General features: G+C 41.7%; 1 protein-coding gene and 1 pseudogene across 5 annotated transcripts in view; both read left to right on the plus strand.

Moving 5' to 3' along the window:
* AHCYL2 (adenosylhomocysteinase like 2) overlaps positions 1–21,743 on the plus strand; it is a 204,424-nt gene that overhangs the window by 139,230 nt on the left and 43,451 nt on the right. For all 5 annotated transcript variants that reach the window (XM_049774615.1, XM_049774623.1, XM_049774632.1 and 2 more), the window contains exons 3-6: positions 628–771; positions 2,298–2,398; positions 16,061–16,163; positions 18,452–18,546. In XM_049774615.1, the coding sequence (XP_049630572.1) occupies positions 628–771; positions 2,298–2,398; positions 16,061–16,163; positions 18,452–18,546 (443 nt within the window). The remainder of the gene's footprint in view (positions 1–627; positions 772–2,297; positions 2,399–16,060; positions 16,164–18,451; positions 18,547–21,743) is intronic.
* On the plus strand, positions 1,336–1,624 carry LOC126012899 (cytochrome c oxidase subunit 7C, mitochondrial-like; annotated as a pseudogene).

Below are 21,743 nucleotides of genomic sequence, written 5' to 3' on the forward strand. Positions count from 1 at the left end.
GCAGGTAGGGCATTTGCCTTGCATGTGGCTGACCTGGGTTCAATCCTCGTCATCCCATATGGTCCTCCCAGTCTGCAAGGTGTATTTTCTGATTGCGTAGCCAGGAGTAACCATGTGCGCCATTAGGTGTGGCCCAAAAATAAAAATAAAATAAAAGGCTATTATTAAAAAGAAAGCTGTCATATGAGATGGTTGTGTGGATCTTAGTTACTTTCCCATAAGTTCCTTGTTACTAAAACCTACATTACATCAAGCATTTAAGCAACAGAAAAAGGCAACTAGGATCCCAGAAATCCCTAGGTTTTTGCATTAAGAATTTTAAACTGTTGTTAGCATGGTATTACCTCTCTCTTTTGGAATAGTCGAAAAAATCTGAATTTTCTGAAAATAGATTCCAAGTTAATGCTCTCCAGGAAGAATGTCTTTAGCTACCCCTCTTGGCTTCCTCTTCCTGATCTGTGGATAACACTTGGCCTTGGGAGATGATTGAGAGAACTCCACACTCCCTTTTTTACTTGTCTTGTGTGTAAATTTGCATAATGTTAGAAATAGCAGGTCTCCATAAACTCGAGTTTGCAGTTTTAGAGGAATCTATTTTCTCCTGAGGTTTTTCTTCTGTCATTGCAGCTGCTTCTTATACAGATAGCTCTGATGATGAGACCTCTCCCAGGGACAAACAGCAAAAGAACTCCAAGGGAAGTAGTGACTTCTGTGTCAAGAACATCAAGCAGGCAGAGTTTGGGCGGAGAGAAATCGAAATTGCTGAACAAGGTAAAGAAAGCGTTGTGTCTCTCCCATTCGTGTGGCAGGTCTCTTTCTGTCTGCTTAGTTCCTTTTTTTCTGTCCTGAGATCTATTAGCTTGTGAAGTTTGTGATATTTAAGGATGCTGATAACAGAACAAATCTGAGTTCTGTAAACACTGTGGGGGTGTGGGAAGTGAACTGTGCTACGTGTATAAGGAACTCCTGTACAAAGAAAGAGACAGAGGCTGGGGACCAGGAAAGGACGGAGGGAGGGAGAGAGGGAGGGGGGAGGAAGGGAGGGAAGAAAGGAGAGAAAACAGATAAAGACTGGGATAACCTCTCAAAATCCCTTATAAAAGAAAAATCAGGGCCCGAGAGATAGCATGGAGGTAAGGCATTTGCCTTGCATGCAGAAGGACGGTGGTTCAAATCTCGGCATCCCATATGGTCCCCTGAGCCTTCCAGGAGTGATTTCTGAGCGTAGAGCCAGGAGTAATCCCTGAGTGCTGCCGGGTGTGACCCAAAAAAAAAGAAAAGAAAGAAAAATCAGAAAAGAAGGCCTTGGTGTAGTGCCACTATTTTTCTCTCTCGATCTTTCATGGAGTTCCCAGTCGAGTGTTGAGACAGAATGTTCTAAGGTTCACAACCTCAGTGGTCTGGAGGAGCCACTATGAAGAGTACCCTGGAAAGAATTTGCCTTTTTCATTGCAAAACAAGTGGCAGTTATTAGCAATGATAACTCTTACTTTGGGTCTGGATTTGCAGTACTTTTCTTTTTAGAAAGACATCAGCTGCTTAAGAAATAAGTACTTGGGCCCGGAGAGATAGCACAGCGGTGTTTGCCTTGCAAGCAGCCGATCCAGGACCAAAGGTGGTTGATTCGAATCCTGGTGTCCCATATGGTCCCCCGTGCCTGCCAGGAGCTATTTCTGCGAAGACAGCCAGGAGTAACCCCTGAGCATCGCCGGGTGTGGCTCAAAAACCAAAAACCAAAAAAAAAAAAAAAAAAAAAAAGAAATAAGTACTTGCAGATATATCTGGGAAACAGATGATGAAGAGGAACATAATAAGAAGTGCAATCTTGCCCCTAGTGAAAATTGAACAGATCTCTGGATATATTTGTAAATAAACTTACAGCATGAAAAAAGAAAAATCAAACTTAAAAAAAAAGAAAAATCAAACTCAATGTCTTGAGTCTTAAAAAAGCTTAACAGAAACTAATCAGGGGAAGGATCTTAACCTTAAAAGAGTACTTCAGGGCCAAGAAAAGAAAGTTTGTTTGTTTTTTTTTTGTTTTTTGTTTTTTGTTTTTGTTATATTGGGTCACATCTGGCAGTTCTCAGGGGTTACTCTTGGCTCTACACTCAGAAATCGCTCCTGGCAGGCTCAGGGGACCATATGGGATGCCGGGATTCGAACCACTGTCCTTCTGCATGCAAGGCAAACTCCCTACCTCCATGCTATCTCTCTGGCCCCAAGAAAATAAAGGTTTTTTGTTTATTTCTTTCTATTTCTTCTCTCTAATATTGCTGTGTATGTATTGGTCTTTTCAGAAATGCCTGCACTTATGGCTTTGAGAAAGAGAGCCCAAGGAGAAAAACCACTGGCTGGAGCCAAAATTGTGGGTTGCACACACATCACTGCTCAGACTGCTGTGAGTCCCTTTTTTCTTTGTACATTACAGTAGTGATAACCATCAATCTATAAACAATTCTACTTAAATAAGAACAATTTTAAACTCTGCCATCTATTCACTGAATGCTCACAACAAGCCAAGCACTAGATTAAGAACTTAACACTAAGTTCTTGTAAATGTTAATTAAGCCAGTAATACTAATTATAGCCATGTAAAAAAGGCTTTCATTTTCCTAGTTTATGAACAAGGAAGTTGAAGCTCAGAGTTACGTAATTTGTCCAAGGTTTTATGCGCTCAGAGATCACTCCTTAAAGGGCTCATACAATAATATGTGGTGCCTGGGATTGAGTTGGCCCAATCTTCTGCAAGAAAACACCCTACCTGCTGCACTATCTTTCCTGCCCCTACTGTGCTCTAAGATTTCTTCTTATCTTCTCTTTGAGTATCATCTTGACAAGGTAAGTTTGCTTTCAGCTGCAAGTAAAAGAACTTCTGGTTTCATTAGGGAGTCTGTGTTATTCAAAGGTAGATGTCCATCAGTAAGGCCAATGCTAGATGTGTCGTCTCAGCATGTCTGTGGCTCTCTAGATCTCCGGGAGCCCTGTCTTCTTTGTGCTTACTTCACCCTTAATCCATAGCAGGATGGCTTCAGTTCTTCAGGTTATCTTCAAATAACATGAAGAGGAGGATCATTTCTTGCTCTTTCACAAGAGCACAGGCACCTTTCTACGAAATCTTGCAGAAAATGACATCAGGTTTAATTGAAAAGAACTAGATCAAATGCCTACCAGGACTGAGAACAGACTGGGAAACACACCATATTTTTCACTCTATAAGATGCACCTGACCATAAGACGCACATAGTTTTTAGATGCTCTCCTCCCCTGCACTCAGGCTTTGTTTATACCAGGAGGTATTTGCTCCATAAGATGCACTTTTGGGGTGTGGGTCTCTTTTTTAATATCTTTATTTTTTTTTTTTTTTTTTTTTTTTTTTTGGTTTTTGGGCCACACCCGGTAACGCTCAGGGGTTACTCCTGGCTATGCGCTCAGAAGTCGCTCCTGGCTTGGGGGACCATATGGGACGCCGGGGGATCGAACCGCGGTCCGTCTCCTAGGCTAGCGCAGGTAAGGCAGGCACCTTACCTCCAGCGCCACCGCCCGGCCCCTAATATCTTTATTTAAACCCTTGATTATAAATATGATTGTAGTTGGGTTACAGTCATGTAAAGAGCAACATTCCCATCACCAATGTCCCAAATATCCCTCCTTCCACACCATCCCTGCCTGTACTCGAGACAGGCTTTCTACTTCCCTCATTCATTCACATTGTTATGATAGTTGTCAATGTAGTTATTTCTCTAACTGCACTCACCACTCTTTGTGGTGAGCTTCTTTTTGGTTTTTGGGTCACACCCAGCAATGCTCAGGGTTTACTCCTGGCTCTGCGCTCAGAAGTCACTCCTGGCAGGCACAAGGACCATATGGGATGCCAGGATTTGAACCACCATCTGTTTGAATCAGCTGAGTGCAAGGCAAACACTCTACTGCTGTGCTATCTCTTGGTTTAGAACAGTGATTTGTTTCTGTTCCCACCCCCCCACCCCCAGAAAAAGATTTATTTTTAATTTGGTTTTTTTTCTTCTTTTTTTTTTTTTGAGGGGGGGGGCGGTTGTCACACCCGGCAGCGCTCAGGGTTACTCCTGGCGTCTACGCTCAGAAATCACTCCTGGCAGGCTCGGGGGACCATATGGGATGCCAGGATTCAAACCGCCATCCTTCTGCATGCAAGGCAAATGCCTTTACCTCCATGTGATCTTTCCGCCTAATTTGTTTATTTATTTATTTTAATTTTGGGGCCGCACCTGGTGATGCTTAGGAGTTATACCTGCCTCTGCACTCAAGAGTTTTTCCTTGGGGCCGGAGAGGTGGCGCTAGAGGTAAGGTGTCTGCCTTGCAAGCACTAGCCAAGGAAAGGACCACAGTTCGATCCCCCGGTGTCCCATATGGTCTCCCCAAGCCAGGGGCAATTTCTGAGCACGTAGCCAGGAGTAACCCCTGAGCATCAAATGGGTGTGGCCCGAAAAACCAAAAAAAAAAAAAAAAAAAGAGTTTTTCCTGGTGGTGCTTGGTGGGGGACCATATAGGATGCCAAGAATTGAACCTGGGTTAGCCATGTGCAAGGCAAATACCCTACCTGCTGTACTATCACAGCAGATCCAGTTTATTTATTTTTTTGTGGTTTTGGCCACATCCATTTGATACTCAAGGGTTACTCCTGGCTAAGCACTCAGAAATTGCCCCTGGCTTGGGGGGACCATATGGGATGCCGGGGGATCAAACCTCGGTCCTTCCTTGGCTAGCGCTTGCAAGGCAGACACCTACCTTTAGCGCCACCTCGCCTGCCCCCTCCAGTTTATTTTTTACTGTGATTTTTAGCCCTGGTGGATCTAATATCCTCTTTTTTTTTTCTAATATCCTCTTATTTGAAAAAAATTTTTTAAATGTTTCTGTTATCATGAAATAAAATTTAGATATAACATTTAATTATATATACATCTTAAAACTCTATAAAGTCCAAGAATACACTTCAAGTGGTAAAGCACATATAGGAAAGCCCAGCCACCTAGTGTTCCCTGCCCCCCAAGGTACTGAACACTGTTTGTTAGACCTGAGTAACAAACCACCAAACCAAGGGGAGCCCTTGTTAAGTAATTAACAAAATGGACAGGGAAGAGAATATCGAGGTTAAGGTGCTTGCTTTACATGCAGCCGATCCAGGTTTGATCTCCAATACTACAGCATGGTTTCCCACTCCCACCCCAAACACTGCTAGGAATGATTTCTGAGTACAGAGCCAGGAATAAGCCCTGAGTACTACCAGGTATGGCCCCCAAAATACACACAGACCCAAAAAGTAAATATAAAAATAAATTCTTGGGCCCGGAGAGATAGCACAGTGGCATTTGCCTTGCAAGCAGCCGATCCAGGACCAAAGGTGGTTGGTTCGAATCCCGGTGTCCCATATGGTCCCCCGTGCCTGCCAGGAGCTATTTCTGAGCAGACAGCCAGGAGTAACCCCTGAGCAACGCCAGGTGTGGCCCAAAAAACCAAAAAATAAATAAATAAACAAACAAACAAATTCTTCCCAGTCATCTGACAACAAAAATTTACCTCACCTCACTATTTTTCAAAAGCTACTCTGTTAAGAATGATATTTAAAGAGGTTATAAAGGAGCCAGAGAGATGGCTGAGCTGACTGAAGAGGATGTTCTATAAGCAGGAGGTGCTGGCACCACATGATCCCCTGATCATTGCAAGGAGCAACCCCCAGTGGGTCAAGCCAGGAATAGTATCTGGCCATAGCCTGGGTAGTCTAAATTCAACAAAAAGATGTAACAAATACCGAGTTAGCAGCCATAATGAGACCAGTCCCGGAAATGGTCTGAATCTCTTGTAGGATTTAGATCAGTGTCATCATCTGCATGATCAGATCAACTTTCAAAAGATTGAAGATGGAAGTACAACACATATGTGACCATGCTCCTAACTAGGAACAGCAGAGATTTCCTCCAGCCAGACAACTACTGTTAACATTTTCACTATGAGGCTTTTTTTTTAATTGATGGGGCCCCAATCGATAGCACAGTAAGTAGGATGTTTCCCTTGCTTGCAGCTGACCCAGGTTCGGTCTCTGGCATCCCATATGGTCCTCTGAGCCTGCCAGGAGTAATTTCTGAGTGCAGAGCCAGGAGGAACACCTGAGCATTGCCAGCTGTGGCCCAAAAACCAATGAGAAGGAAAAAGGAAAAGATGATCTTGGTGACCCAAAATTAATAGTCAATTGAAAACTTTTTTTTTTAAATTTAGGAGTCAGACCTGGTAGTGCTCAGGGATAGAGGTGGGGTGAGACTATGAGGTAGGGAGTACCAAATTTAGGGCTGTCACTTGGATAGCATATATTCCACCCCTCTGAGTATCATTCTAGATCAGAAAATGTATTATTTTTGGAGCCTCAGAGTAATACTTGAGATGAAAAACTACTCTTGGAAACTCTTAGTCTTCCTTCAGTTAAGGACATGAGACTGCAATGTGGGACTTAAAATAGTAAGTGCTCTTGTACTGTCTCATGTTGCTAAATTATATCCAGTTTCTTTTTACCCCCTAGCATACCGAACATTACCACACTTTTAAGTTCCTTTCTATTTTTTCCTGAATGCAGTAATCAAAATTATTTTCTAATTTGAATATTTATTGTATTCACTTTCTAATTTTTCTTTCCCTTAAAAAAATACAAAACTTGTTCTTAATCACCTTTTTTAGTTACAAAAGTGATGATGATGAAGGGATGTAGAAGAGTGATAAAGTTCTTTCCTTGCATGGGTAGTCTTTGTTTTGGTTCCTAGCACTCCCATAAAAAATAGTTTACATTCATTTTGCAATATCTGTGTCTCACTGCAATTGGGACCATAGTGATAAATCAGCAGGTAGGCCACTTAGCTGTATTCAGCCAACCTGTGTTAAATCTCTGACATCTCCGACAGACCCTTGGTCTGTCAGGAGTGATCCCTGAGCAGAGAGCCAGGAGTCAACCTTTTAAGTACTGCTAGTTGTGGCCCCAAAACTACAAGAGAAAAAAGAAAAAATAGCCAAAAAATAAAACAAAATTACTACAATATAATATTAAAATATAAACCTATGGTCTTAGTCTCAGAAATAACAGCCAGCATTATTTCTAATAGATTTGGATATATTTATATCTTTAGCCATGTTTCTATAGTCTCTTTTGATGAGATTCCCTTGCTCTGCCTTATAGATAATGATTAAAAGTCTGATTAAAGGGCCAAAGAGATAGCATGGAGGTAGGGCATTTGCCTTGTATGCAGAAGGACGGTGGTTTGAATCTGTCATCCCATATGGTCCCCCAAGCCTGCCAGGAGCGATTTCTGAGCATAGAGCCAGGAGTAAACCCTGAGTGCTGCCAGGTGTGACCCCAAAACAAAAACAAAACAAAAAAAAAAGTCTGATTAAACCAATTATAAACCAATTTATAATCTCTACTTCTCCCACATCTACCTGCTTTCACTCCTCTTGAGTCCTAGTAATCAGCATTCTTTTTTTTTTTTTTTTTTTTTTTGATTTTTGGGTCACACCTGGCGGTGCTCAGGGGTTACTCCTGGCTGTCTGCTCAGAAATAGCTCCTGGCAGGCACGGGGGGGTGAGCACATTCTCTTAAAGGCCCTGCTAATATTTGGACCTAGACAGCTCTGATTAACAGCACTCCCAAAACTCTACCTGAGACCTCCAGCCTTAGCTTCAGGGTCTGGCTCCCTCTGTAATTTGAGTATGTGCTGCCAGGTGGCTTCCCTGACACATTCCTATACCCTAGAGTGAAAGTCTGCCTATCCTCCACATTTGGGGTAATCTCTTCTGGACATGCATAAAATAAAAATGCTCTCTAAAGGCAATTTCCCTATCCCAGGACCTGCACCCATGGGGTGGTACCCACTTCTTAACACTCACACCTCAGTAGCAGGAGATCTTGTGTAGCATAATCAGAAACCCTAAACAAATCAGTCACATAGGGAAGGGATCTCCCGGGTGAGAATTCAACCCACACACCCTCTATCCAGTCTGGGTAAGAGTCCCAAGTATAGTCCACAAGCAAATGGAGTGTTCATTCTTGCCAGTTGTCTCGCCGCGATCAGCAATAGCATCAGGAAGATCTGCATTCTGTCCTGGTTCTGGGAGCTGAGTTAGCTGAATCTGCAGGGTGTCTTTCATTCAGGCTATAACTCCACAGAGTTCCTGAGTCTTCTTCAATCCTACAACTTAAATAGCTGTTGGGGTGGGAAGAACAATATAGGGCCAGTTGCCTAGAGAGATAGGCTGTGAGAGTAAAGATGAAAACATAGTAGTTCTGTTATTAATTTATTAGTGAATTATTTGAGAGTTAAATTAGGTTTTTGTGTTATATATAACATATACTATATATGTATATATAATACTGTATATAATACATGTGCACACATACATATTATATACACAGAGTTTGGAGCACACCCAGTAGTGCTCAGGTGCTGTGCCTGGCATATTGTTCAGTGGTCACTGCTGGTAGGAGACCATAAAGTACTGAGAATCTAGTCTGCCATCCCCATGTGAAGCATGCACTCCAACCCTACCCTTTGAGCCATATCCCTGCCTACAAGTATATTCTTTTTTTTTTTTTTTTTTGGTTTTTGGGTCACACCTGACCACGCTCCTGGCAGGCTCAGAGGACCATATGAGATGCCGGGATTTGAACCATCGACCTTCTTCATGCAAGGCAAACGCTTTATCTCCATGCTATCTCTCCAACCCCCCTATAAGTATATTCTAATTAGCTTACTTTAATTAGCTATTTTTACTATATAAATATTAAAGATACATATTTTGTTTGTTTGTTTTGGTGCCACATCTAGTATTGCTCAGGTCTTACTCCTTCCTGGCTCTGTGCTTAGGGAATATTCCTAACAGTGCTTGGGAGACTATATGTGGTGCCTGAGATCAACACAAACACAGGTCAACCACAAACTAGGCTACCTACCCTACCCACTGTAGCCCAATATAAATCTTTTTTTTTTTTTTTTTTTTTTTTTTGCTTTTTGGACCATACCCGGTGATACTCAGGAGATACTCCTGGCTATGCACTCAGAAATCGATCCTGGCTTGGGAGACCATATGGGATGCCAGGGGATCCAACCGCAGTCCATCCTAGGTTAACACGTGCAAGGCAAAAACGCTCTACCACTTGTGCCACCGCTCTGGCCCCCAGTACAAATCTTTTTAAAAATTATCAGGGCACATTCAGACAACCTTTACCCTTGTTCTTATGTCATTTTTTGTTTTGTTTTGTTTTGGGGTCACACCCAACAGTGCTCAGGGGGTTACTCCTGGCTCTACATTCAGAAATCACTCCTTGTAGCCTGAGGGGACCGTATGGGATGCTGAGATTTGAACCACTAGCCTTCTGCATGCAAGGCAAATGCCTTACCTCCATGCTATCTCTCCGGCCCCTTATGTCACTTCTAATCTATCTCTTCCTTCCTCACACTCCCTTCCTCATTGTTAGTAACCTCAGCTCTATAATCAAAGTCCTAGGGTTTGTTATCATTGGGTTTTGTATGACACACTTTTAAGTGGTTTTCTTTTTGTTAAGAAAACTTCTTAAAATGATAAGGTAGCATGCTACCTTTTTCAGGAATAATCCTATTTCCATTTTATTAAGTAAAAGTAAGTCAAGGTCAAATCAGCAGATTAAATTATTAAATATATTTGGGGGGGCTGGAGAGATAGCACAGCAGTGTTTGCCTTGCAAGCAGCCGACCTAGGACCTAATGTGGTTGATTCGAATCCCGGTGTTCCATATGGTCCCCCGTGCCTGCCAGGGGTTATTTCTGAGCAGATAGCCAGGAGTAACCCTTGAGCACCGCTGGGTGTGGCCCAAAAACCAAAAAAAAAAATTTTTTTTTTGAAAAATTAAAACAGAGGAGGCTGTTTTAACAAGTGGAAAAGCACTTGTTTTGCTACATGTGTAGGTCCTGTGTTAGATTCCTGATGCCACATATTCCCTCAAGCCTCTGACTATCATTCAAAAATGAAAAAAATAAAGAGGGGCTAGATAGATAGTACAGCAGATAGGGTGTTTTCCCTGCACACAGCCAACAGAGGTTGGATCCATAGCATCCCATCTGATCACATAAACTCTGCCAGAAGTAATTCCTGAGTGCAGAGCCAGGAGTTAACCCTGTAGCATAGACATGTGTGTCCCAAAAAGAAAGAAGGAAGGAAAGAAACTTGAAATAAACAGATTTGCATAGCTTTGCCCTGATTTAGTTGAGATTGAGTTGCCAAACTTGATGATACTTCATTCACATATACTTACATATGTGTTTCCTACAAACAAGTATATTGTCCTATACAGCCACTAAAAATATTTTGAAATTAGAAAATTAAATTATGGGCCTGGAGAGATAGCACAGCAGTGTTTGCCTTGCAAGCAGCTGATCCAGAACCTAAGGTGGTTGGTTCGAATCCCGGTGTCCCATATGGTCCCCTGTGCCTGCCAGGAGCTATTTCTGAGTAGACAGCCAGGAGTAACACCTGAGCACCGCCGGGTGTGACCCAAAAACCAAAAAAAAAAAAAAAAAAAAAAAGAAAGAAAAGAAAAGAAAATTAAATTATTATTGTCATCTAATCTCAAAATCCATTTGAGTTTTATAAGTTGTTTTAATTCTATTTTTTGTACAAGATGTTTAACAAGATGATCTAGTCCATAGTTACATTTTTATCTCAATATCATACCCTTTTAGTCTCCTTTAGTACAGATTATCCTCATTTGGATTTTTTTCTAAGACTTCCTCATTATTAAATTCAAGCTATTTATGTTTGATAGGAAATGACCTTGATTTTTTTTTGACTCTTACTTGGGAGACACATGATTTAGATTCATCCCATATCTGATGGTAATAATTTCGATTGAGGTGGTTTCGGTCAGACTTTTCCGATGTAAAAGCTATTCATCATCTTTACTCATCTTTATTTGTCTTCCATATGCTCAACTTATGGTAGAGAGTAATATGAAAACTGTAAATGTGCTAACTTTATTAAACTTTTAACTTTTGTTTTACAGGTATAGGAATTTTTTTCTATTTTATTTACTAACGTATAATCATTATAGTCATTGTCTATTATGATTCTCCAGGTTGTTTCTATATTATTTCAATGATTGGCTGGAGAATACAGCAGAGAGTTTTTTGCCTTGCTACACAGCTGACTTGAGTTTGATTCCCAACACCAGCACCACCACAAGTAATTCCTGAAGACATAACCAGAATTAATCTTTGGGACACCGGGGATGGCAAAATAATCAATCAATTAATCAATATATATTTTTTGAAACTTAGTTCAGGGATAGCATCTTCAGTCTGGCTTCATGACTTGTCTGATTCATTGAACATGTTATTTCTATCTAGCACATGATGATCCTATTTTATCATATACATTTTGTGCCATACCCTGGATTTAAGCATTTCTCCAAGGATTTCTGGTTCCTTTTGGTGCTGGACACTAGTACTAATTGTTCTTTGCTATTGGGTCATCTTGTTCCTGGATCCTTTCAGTAAATTTAGAAAGTAAACTTTGCAGGGCCAGAGCAGTAGCACTAGAGGTAAGGCGTCTGCCTTGCAAGCACTAGCCTAGGACAGACCACAGTTTGATCCCCGGCATCCCGCTTGGTTCCCCCAAGCCAGGAATAATTTCTGAGTGCATAGCCAGAAGTAGCCCCTAATCGTCAACAAGTGTAGCCCCCCCCAAAAAAAAAAAAAAAGGAAAGGAAAGAAAAGAAACTTTTCCATTAACTCTTCATATATTTCTTTTGCCCTGTCTTATCCTTTAAGTCCTTCTTGGTCCCCAATACTTTATGTTGGACCATAGATTATGTTCTCTATCTGATTTTCTGTTCCCCACATTTTTTCCTGATTTTTATTTTATTTTTATTTTTATTTTATTAAATACAGTAATTTACCATGTTGCTCATAATATAGTCATTTCAGGCATTAAATATTCAAATCCAGTCCCACCACTAGTTTGACTTCCCTTCATCAGTGTCCCCAGTCTCCCATTCACTTACCCCCACAGTCTGCTTCCATATGAGCACAAATTTACTTTATATTGCTTGTTAAAACACAAAGACAAATGAATGATCAAACTTAGATGAACACAGGTCAGTTTGAAATTATTGTTTTATCTCTCATCATTAATATTATTAATGTCAGTAATCTAAAGATTTACTGGGCTGTGGTCAGTGCTAGTTTGAGCCTTCTGTTACTACTGGGTGACACTACTATACGATATTGAGGTGCCACACCACATAGTCTATGATCATGGGTCTCAAACTCGCTGCCCGAGGGCCGTTTGCGGCCTTCCATACAACATTTTGTGGCCCTGCCCTAGAGGAATCTTTTTTTGTTTTGTTTTGTTTTAGTTTTTTGGGTCAGACCCCCCAATATTCAAGGCTTACTACTGACTTTGCGCTCAAGGATCACCCCGACTTTGCCTCCTGCGACCCCCAGGTAAATTGAGTTTGAGACCCCTGGGTCTTATAGGTCTGAAACAAATTTTGTGGTTTGGAAGTTTGGTTCGGTTAATTTGAGCTGAACCATTTCTGTTGGAGGGTGTAAAGTATGGTGTTGGGCTGCTGTAGTTTATGCAGAAAGGGGAATTGGTACCCCCCTTCTGGGAGTGCCACAGAATTGTCAGCCATGACTGGACTACCCGTTTCCCCACATTTTCTTTCGATTATTTTAGAGGAGGAGCATACCCAGTTGAGTTAAGGAATGACTTTGTACTCAGGGATCTCCTGGCAAGTTCATGGAACCATATGGGGTTCCAGGAATAGAACCTGGTTTAGCTATATGCAGGATAAGTACCCTACCCACTCTACTGTTTACTCCAGTCCCTGTCTCCACAATTTTCTTTCTGAATTTCAGCTTGGTAATTTTTATTATTATATCTTGAAGTTCACTAATCCTATCTTCAAGTACTCCCAGCTTAGTGCTGAACCATATAAAGGAATTTAACTCTGAGATCTCTATGGCTGTCTTGATTCATTTTAGTTTGGGTTTTGGGCTCTACCCAGCAGTCTTCAAGGTATCATGTGATGCCAGTGATTGAATAGTAGTTGGCTGCATACAAGGCAATTATCTTGCCCTCCATTATATCTTCAGCCCACTGATATCTTAATTTTTTCCCATTGGATAAATGTTTTGTTTTTGTTTTGTTTCGGGGCCACACCCATTGACGCTCAGGGGTTACTCCTGGCTATGTGCTCAGAAATCACTCCTGGCTTGGGGGGACCATATGGGACACCGGGGGATCGAACTGTGGTCCATCCTAGGCTAGCGCTTGCAAGGCAGACACCTTACTTCTAGTGCTACTGCTCCGGCTCATTTTTTGTTTGTTTTGTTTTGCCATTGGATTAATTTTTACATTTTTATCTTGTTAAAATTCTTTGTAGACATTGTATTTTCTCCTAGATCATTTAACATTTACAAAATTAATCATAATTAAAATTACTGTTTAATTATACCTAGTTCACTTCACATTTGGTTCTCTTGAATACTTTGTTTCTTGACAGTGTTGGTTTCTTCACTCTCTTGTATGTCTAGATATTTAATTGACTGAGTAGTATAAGTTATTATCCATTACTTTATGAATTAGACTAGATTTTATTTCTAATTTTTCATATCTCAGGCTTCAAAATTTATAGCAGTAGACTTCTGATACCTTGTGATTTGAGGTTACCAGACAAAGCACTATCCTTAGAGTTTGGACTTCCCCTCAGCCTTCAGCTTTACCATACATACTTGCCATGGAGAAGAGGGTTGGGCTTACTCTTTAAGTGCAAGCCCACCTGCAGCATTAAACAGCTGTTTTTAGGGCTGGGTTAAGGTGAGAGCAATGAAGTTCTTGGATCACTTGTTTCAGTGTCCATCATAGGGTTAGAATTTGTTTTTTAGTCTTCCAATCTCTTCTGTTCAAATTTACTATGTATCTGTAATGGCTCTTGTGCTGGAATAATTTTTTTGCCCATTCTGGAGAAGTGGCAGATCTTTGGTTAGTATTAGTGCATAGTCCTGGACTCAAGAGGTTTTTATCTATCACTCTATCAGAAGCAGAGAATTTTTGCTTCTACCTCTTCCAGAAGGAGTGGATCTTTGCCTGCTCCCTGACAATCTTGGTTCTTGCCCCTCTTCCTATAACTTAAAGCATTTGCTTCCTGTGAGAAAAGATTGTGGGCACTTGCTGTGTCAGGCCTCTCTTTGAACTGCCACTCAGCTCCCCTTCAGCCTTGCTTGTGAGATGCAGGTAGAATGAGTGCCAAGTCACCTTATGTTTGGAGAGGCCAGAAATGCAAAATTCAGGGTTTATAAATTCATTAGCATTTTAAGTAACTTGCTTTTTCTTAGTTTTGTTTTTTTGGGCTTTCTTTGGTTGGTTGAATTTTTTTTTTTTTTGGTCACTATCTGGTGGGAGTCCTCAGGGCTTACTCCTGTCTCTGTGCTTAGTAATGACTCCTGTCAGGCTTGGGGGAAGGGCCACATTAAATGCCAAAAATCAAACCTAGATCAGCCGTTTACAAGACAAATGCCTTACCCTTACCCAGTGAACATAGGAGTTTAAAGGGCATCTTTGTATTGTGTTTTTATGTTCTTTGGGTAGTAGTGATATTGCTAGATCGTATGGGAGCTCAATTTCCAGTTTTTCCACTGTACTATCACTCCAGCCCCTTAACTAATTTTTAATAACATCGTGATGACTGACACCTTTTCCACCCACGCTTTGCCAAAGGCAAAACATTGCTCCCTTTCTCTTAAAAGGATTTGTCACCCATTGGAGTTACGTTCACCTATTCAGTTTGCATGTCAGCAAATTGATGGGCCCTGGAAAAGTTAAGATTTTATAGATTATCCTGTTTTCTCTCCTTCCCCTTTGAGTTTGGGTGTCACACCTGCAATGATTTTAGGGGTCACACATACCTCTGTGCTTGGAAGTCCCTCCTGGCAGTGCTCAAAGAACCATGCTATGCTGAACATCAAATTTGGGCCACCTACACGTGAAGCATGCACTTGACTCATTGAAATCTCAAGTCCCAGTTCTTGCTTGGTAGCTTCTCATAATTTCTGCAATCCAAAAGGAAGCATAGCATTAAGTTGATTTTCTTTAAAAAAAAAAAAGTTTTCGGGGGGCCGGAGAGATAGCATGGAGGTAAGGCACTTGCCTTGCATGCAGAAGGTCGGTGGTTCAAATGCCGGCATCCCATATGGTCCCCTGAGCCTGCCAGGAGTGACTTCTGAGCATAGAGCCAGGAGTAGTAACTCCTGAGCGCTGCCGGATGTGACCCAAAAACCAAAATAAAAAAAGTTTTGGGGGACCAAAGAGTAAGTCCGGAGCATGGCTGGGCATGGCCTCAAAACCAAAAAAAAAAATTAAAAGAACATAGAAAAGGACTGGAGCTATATATATAGTACAGCAAGTAGGAGGGCACTTGCCTTGCATGCAGCTAACCCCAGGTTCAATCCCTGGCATCTTTTATGCTTCTCCGAGCACTACCAGGAGTGATTCCTGAGTGCAGAGCCAGTAGAAGCCCCTGGGCATTGCTTGGTGTGACCAAAATGTTAAAAAAGGAAAGAAAAACATTTTGTTTTTTTGGGGGGGACCTCACTCAGCAGGGCTCAGAGGTTACTCTTGGGTTTGTACTCAGAAATGACTCCTGGCAAGCTCAGGGGACCATATGAGATGCCAGTTATTGAACCCGGATCAGCTGTGTACAAGGCAAATGCCTTCCCTGCTATACTGTTGCTCCAGAAAAAAATTTTTTTTACTCTGAAATCTGTGGTGTAATTATTTTAGGGAAACTTAAATAATAAAGGTATAATAAGCTCAGCTGGAGCCTCTCCCCATGTCTGTCCCCAAACCTGTCCTCTTCTCAAGATACTAAGGCATTTCTGTAGAATACATCTGGGAATCATTTGTCTCCATTATTCATTATGTATTTTCTCATTGTCAGACATACAGACTTAATTCCATTGATCAGTTTTTGGCCCAGGATTTCTTATTTCTTGCTTTCTCTTTAACACAGGTGCTGATGGAAACTCTGGGTGCTCTGGGGGCACAATGCCGATGGGCTGCCTGCAACATATATTCGACTCTCAATGAAGTAGCTGCAGCTCTCGCAGAAAGTGGTAGGATCTTTTGCCTTTCTCTTCATCTCCTTGTTTCTATATAAGTCCTTAAGGAAGGTTGTAAGGGAACTGTCTAGGTTCTAGATTCTAGGAAGAAAAGTATCCTTATTCTTAATATATTTATTTGCCCCCTCACCCCTGTCTTTTCTTTTTAAAAATGATCTAGATATGGGCCAGAAAGATAGCATGGAGGTAAGGCATTTGCCTTGCATGCAGAAGGACAGTGTTTCGAATCCAGGCCTCCTATCTGGTCCCCTGAACCTGCCAGGAGCAATTTCTGAGTATAGAGCCAGGAGTAACCTCTGAGGTCACCGGATGTGACCCAAAAACAAACAAACAAACAAAAAAGACCTAGATAACTTTACTTATTTATTTTTGGGTTTGGGGCCACACCCAGTGGCACTCAAGGATTATTTTTGGCTCTGTGCTCAGAAATCACTCCTGGCAGACTCAGGGGACCATATGGGATGCCAGGGATCAAATCCTGGTCTATCCTGGGTTGGCCATATACAAGGCAAATACCCTATCATATGCTATCACTCTGGCTAAATAACTTTATTTTAAACAATCTCCAAATATCTATGTCTAACATTTCATTGTTAGTTAATGCTTTGCCTTGACTTGTAGTAGAGCATCCATGAATATTATTTATTTTCAAAGTAATATGGATTATAAAAATATTACATTAGACATAATTTTATGGTCTTTTAGTAAGCTTTTCTGACTTAATGTTTGGTATATTCAGCAGTAAAAAGACTTGGCTTGGTAGATTAATATTTGATCACAGGAGCCACTGGAACAAAAGAAATGAAAAAATTTGGACTTTACAATTTCTTGTTCTGATATCAGTGAACTAAAGACTTGTTTCAGAGCTCTTGAAAAATCCTGCGGAAGTGCTTTAGAGCAGCAAATATCTCCTTTTGCTAGCACTTTCAGATTTTTTTCTCATATTTATATTAATAATTTTACAATATTTTTATTAATGTGTAAAATGTATAAAGTGCATAAATATTTAATATTTAGCCCAATAACTTATATTCATTTCCTTTTTCTTCCTTAACAAATGACTATTGGTATACTTAAAGAGATATAAGGACAAATAAGACCATGCCTTTGCTCTCATCAGACTTTTATTTGTGGTTAAGAAGATAAGAGATAGTACAAGGTCATGTATGATAAATGCCATAACACATCATAAATCCACATTTAGTTCAGATTCCTGGAGAGGTCACTTCCTGTAAATATTAATCAGGTTTTAACAGGAGTATGACCCATAATCGAATCATGAAGTCTAATAACATTTAGCAAAAAAAGTTTTTTTTTAGATGAAAAGGATGAGATGAGTAAAGTAGAGATGTAAGAAAGATAAATATACAGTTGGGGACTGGAGGAAAGTACTAGATGACTGTATCAAGATATACTTAGTTCTGATGGGTATTTTTTTCTCATTACTCATATTTTTGTTTGTTTTTGGGCCACACCCAGCAGTGCTCAGGAGTTACTCCTGGCTATCTGCTCAGAAATAGCTCCTGGCAGGCATGGGGGACCATATGGGATGCTGGGATTCAAACCAACCATCTTAGGTCCTGGATCAACTGCTTGCAAGGCAAATGCCGCTGTGCTATCTCTCTGGCCCCATTACTCAATATTTTTTTTTTTTTTGGTTTTTGGTTTTTGGGCCACACCCGGCGGTGCTCAGGGATTACTCCTGGCTGTCTGCTCAGAAATAGCTCCTGGCAGGCACGGGGGACCATATGGGACACCGGGATTCGAACCAACCACCTTTGGTCCTGGATCGGCTGCTTGCAAGGCAAACGCCACTGTGCTATCTCTCCGGGCCCCATTACTCAATATTTTTAACATCCACTATATTCTCATTCTTTTTGCTTATAATCCTTGTCTATGACTATGAGCAAAATGACCATCAAATACTAAAGACTAGGTGAAGGATAAGGCTGAAGGTACTAATTAGTAAAGGAAATCAATCCATGGCATGCAATTTTGCTGAAATCTAGGATTAGCCTTACTTTTTAAGTTTTTTTGTTTTTTTGTTTTTTTGTTTTTTTTGTTTTTGGTTTTTGGGCCACACCCAGTGGTGCTCAGGGGGTTACTCCTGGCTGTCTGCTCAGAAATAGCTCCTGGCAGGCACGGGGGACCATATGGGACACCAGGATTCGAACCTACCACCTTTGGTCCTGGATCGGCTGCTTGCAAGGCAAATGCTGCTGTGCTATCTCTCCGGGCCCACTTTTTAAGTTTTAATGGTTTCTCTCTATCCTTTTACTTAGGGTTTCCTGTCTTTGCTTGGAAAGGAGAATCAGAGGATGACTTCTGGTGGTGCATTGACAGATGTGTGAATGTAGAAGGCTGGCAGCCAAACATGGTAAGTTAGTTTCTGCTGGCATAATTCTAGTGGGGACAGATATAGAGGTGAACTATAGATATATAGATATAGAGGTAGAAGGGTGGAGCGTTGAGGGATCACTTCACAACAAGAAGGGAGAAAGGGGCGATCTTTTCACTCTTCTCTCTATACTAGTTCTAGACCCCACTATAGTCTCAGAGTGCTAGAATTATTGTTGTTGTTCCTAAAAGCATTAATATTTATAGTAGCATTAAAATACTGAGTACAAGAATATGCAAGCCCCAGTCATTGCCACAACAGAGTGAAGGAAAGGAGATAAATTAATTAAAAAATGAATACTTCAGGGCCCGGAGAGATAGCACAGCGGTGTTTGCCTTGCAAACAGCCGATCCAGGACCAAAGGTGGTAGGTTCGAATCCCGGTGTCCCATATGGTCCCCCGTGCCTGCCAGGAGCTATTTCTGAGCAGACAGCCAGGAGTAACCCCTGAGCACTGCCGGGTGTGGCCCAAAAACCAAAAAAAAAAAAAATGAATACTTCTCAGATCATTCATCCTTGTCTAAAAAGCAAGATTGGATTGGGTACATGTTGAGTCAAGCAGCAGGATGTCTGCCTTTCTCCCCGCCCTCCCGGTTGCCATTTTATCAGGCCTAGCATGTCCATTCGGTGTGAGGGCCATGGGAGGGAGGTTTGATGCCATCTTGGAGTCAAGCAAGAAACCTGCATGGTTCCATCTAGCTTATGGGCATGTAGTATAAAGCTTGATTCTCAGGTGCTGTTTTTTCCTGGGTCCAGTGCATAGTTGTGTAAGGATCCTTGCTGTGTCTGCCCCGAGCCTCCTGGCGCTATGTAGTCAGGTTCAGGGTTTGCTAGTGACTATGCCTTGTTTGCTCCAGAGCGGTAAATTTTGGAGAAAAGCAAAGGAATGACAGAAATAGGCCTGGAAATGCCCTGCATTTATTTGGGGGAAACGAAGACTCCAAAGTATAGAACTAATACAGCCCGCCCTACTCTTGGCCTCATAACCAAACACAGCCTGGAGAAACTGAGACCCAAGCTACCCATAGCAGGGTCCCACTTAGCATCCCAGTGCCCCACCACCCCTAAGCATCATCCCCAGAACGTAGGATCCAGGAAGGATTGAACAGGGTTGTTTTGGGGGGAATGTTTATTTGTAAGGGAACTACCAGGAAGGAGGCCAGAGTGGAGGAGGTGGGGGATGTGGATTCCAACCACAAAAGCTGGCGAGGGATGCCCTCGATGCCAGGAGCCAGTCAATAATAAATGGGGGTTGACACTGATCTCCCCTCATCCTTGCTCCCCTGAACATTACTTCTGGGAGTAATTCCTGAGAGCAGAGCCAATAATAATTTAAATTAAAAAGGAATGATAATTAGGAACCAAAAAGATTACCCAAAGGGCTAGAGGACAAGTTTTGCATGTGGAAATCTTGAGTTCAGTCCTCCTCACATCATGCTCCCCAGCAGCTGCAGGTTGACCAGAGAAAAAAGCCAGAAATAATCTCTAAACACCTCCAAGTATGACCCCAAACAAACTAAAAAGGTTCACAAAAACAGACAAAAACCTGTACAAAGTTTGAGAGATTTCCTGTACAGAAATGTCTGTATATAATTAAGTAAAAAAGTTAGGGAATCTACTAATAAAAGAATTCTTGGATCAGGGGGCCAGGGAGGGGGTGCTAGAGGTAAGGTGTCTGCCTTGCAAGCGCTAGCCAAGGAAGGACCGAGGTTCGATCCCGATCCCCGGCGTCCCATATGGTCCCCCCAAGCCAGGGGTGATTTCTGAGCGCTTAGCCAGGAGTATCCCCTGAGCATCAAATGGGTGTGGCCAAAAAAAAAAAAAAAGAATTCTTGGATCAGGGAGATGGCTGAAAGGGCTAAAGTACCTGCTTTGAGTATGAGAGTTCCAGATTTGATTCCCAGCTCTGTATGGTTCCCCGAACATCTTACCAGGTGTTGCCCAAGTTCCACCTCCCCACCAAAACAAAACAAAAAAATTTAAAAAAAGCATCCTCCTTGTGACTCTAGTTTATTTCTTGCTACCAAAAAGAAGCAGCTTCTTTCTAGATACTGTGATTCAGATCACATTGCACCCAAGTGTTCGTTTGAGAGGGCTGTTCTAAAATCTTCACAATTCTAACAATAACAGGAGAGAGCATGACAAGACACCAAAGAAGAAATGCAGGGGATGGGTTTCTGGGAATAAAACATCAAGGTGTATGTTTCAATGGTTTGTTTGTTTGGTTGGTTTGGTTTGGATTGGTTTGGTTTTTGGGCCACACTCAGTGATGCTCTGGGGTTCCTCCTGGCTATACGCTCAGAAATCACTCCTGGCTTGGAGAACCACATGGGACACCAGCGGATTGAACTGAGATTCATCCTAGGCTAGCACGCACAAGGCAGATGCCTTATTACTTGTGCCACTACTCCAGCCCCTCAATGTTTTAAGGGTATGGTATTAGCACATCAACCATCAAAGTGCCCATGTCCACCTTTGCCTTTATCCTCAATTTTGTAGTCAAAGTATACATTTTTTGGCAGGGTGAGGGATTTGGATCACACTTGGCAGTGCTCAGGGGTTACTCCTAGCTCTATGCACAGAAATCATTCCTGCCAGGCTCGGGGGACCATATGAGATGCCAGGATTCGAACCACCATCCTTCTGCATGAAAGGCAAATGCCCTACCTCATGCTATCTCTCCGGCCCCCAATTTTTTTTTAAACCATCGTGATTTAAAAAGTTATTCATTGTTGGGCTGGAGAGATAGCACAGCGGTAAGGCGTTTGCCTTAGAAGCAGAAGGACGGTGGTTCGAATCCCAGCACTCCATATGGTCCCCCGAGCCTGCCAGCAGTGATTTCTGAGCATAGAGCCAGGAGTAACCCCTGAGTGCTGCCGGGTGTGACCCAAAAACAAACAAACAAACAAATAAAAAGTTATTCATTGTTGGGTGTTAGACATACAATGTTTCAGGACCAATCCCACCACTCCTGTCAACCTCCCTGCACCAATGTTTTCAGAGTACATCTTCTACAACCACCCCTGTCCCAGACTGCCAGCAAAACAGGCTTCTTATTTTAATTGTTAAAATTTGAGTCTCATGATTTCATCGTTGTTGATTCTGACTTAGATATTTAGTTCTGTCCTTTCTTAACATCTCTAATGCACCTAAGGACCCCTTGGCCCTTATCCTCAG

The sequence above is a fragment of the Suncus etruscus genome, chromosome 1, assembly GCF_024139225.1.
Source record: "Suncus etruscus isolate mSunEtr1 chromosome 1, mSunEtr1.pri.cur, whole genome shotgun sequence".
Lineage (NCBI taxonomy): Eukaryota > Metazoa > Chordata > Mammalia > Eulipotyphla > Soricidae > Suncus > Suncus etruscus.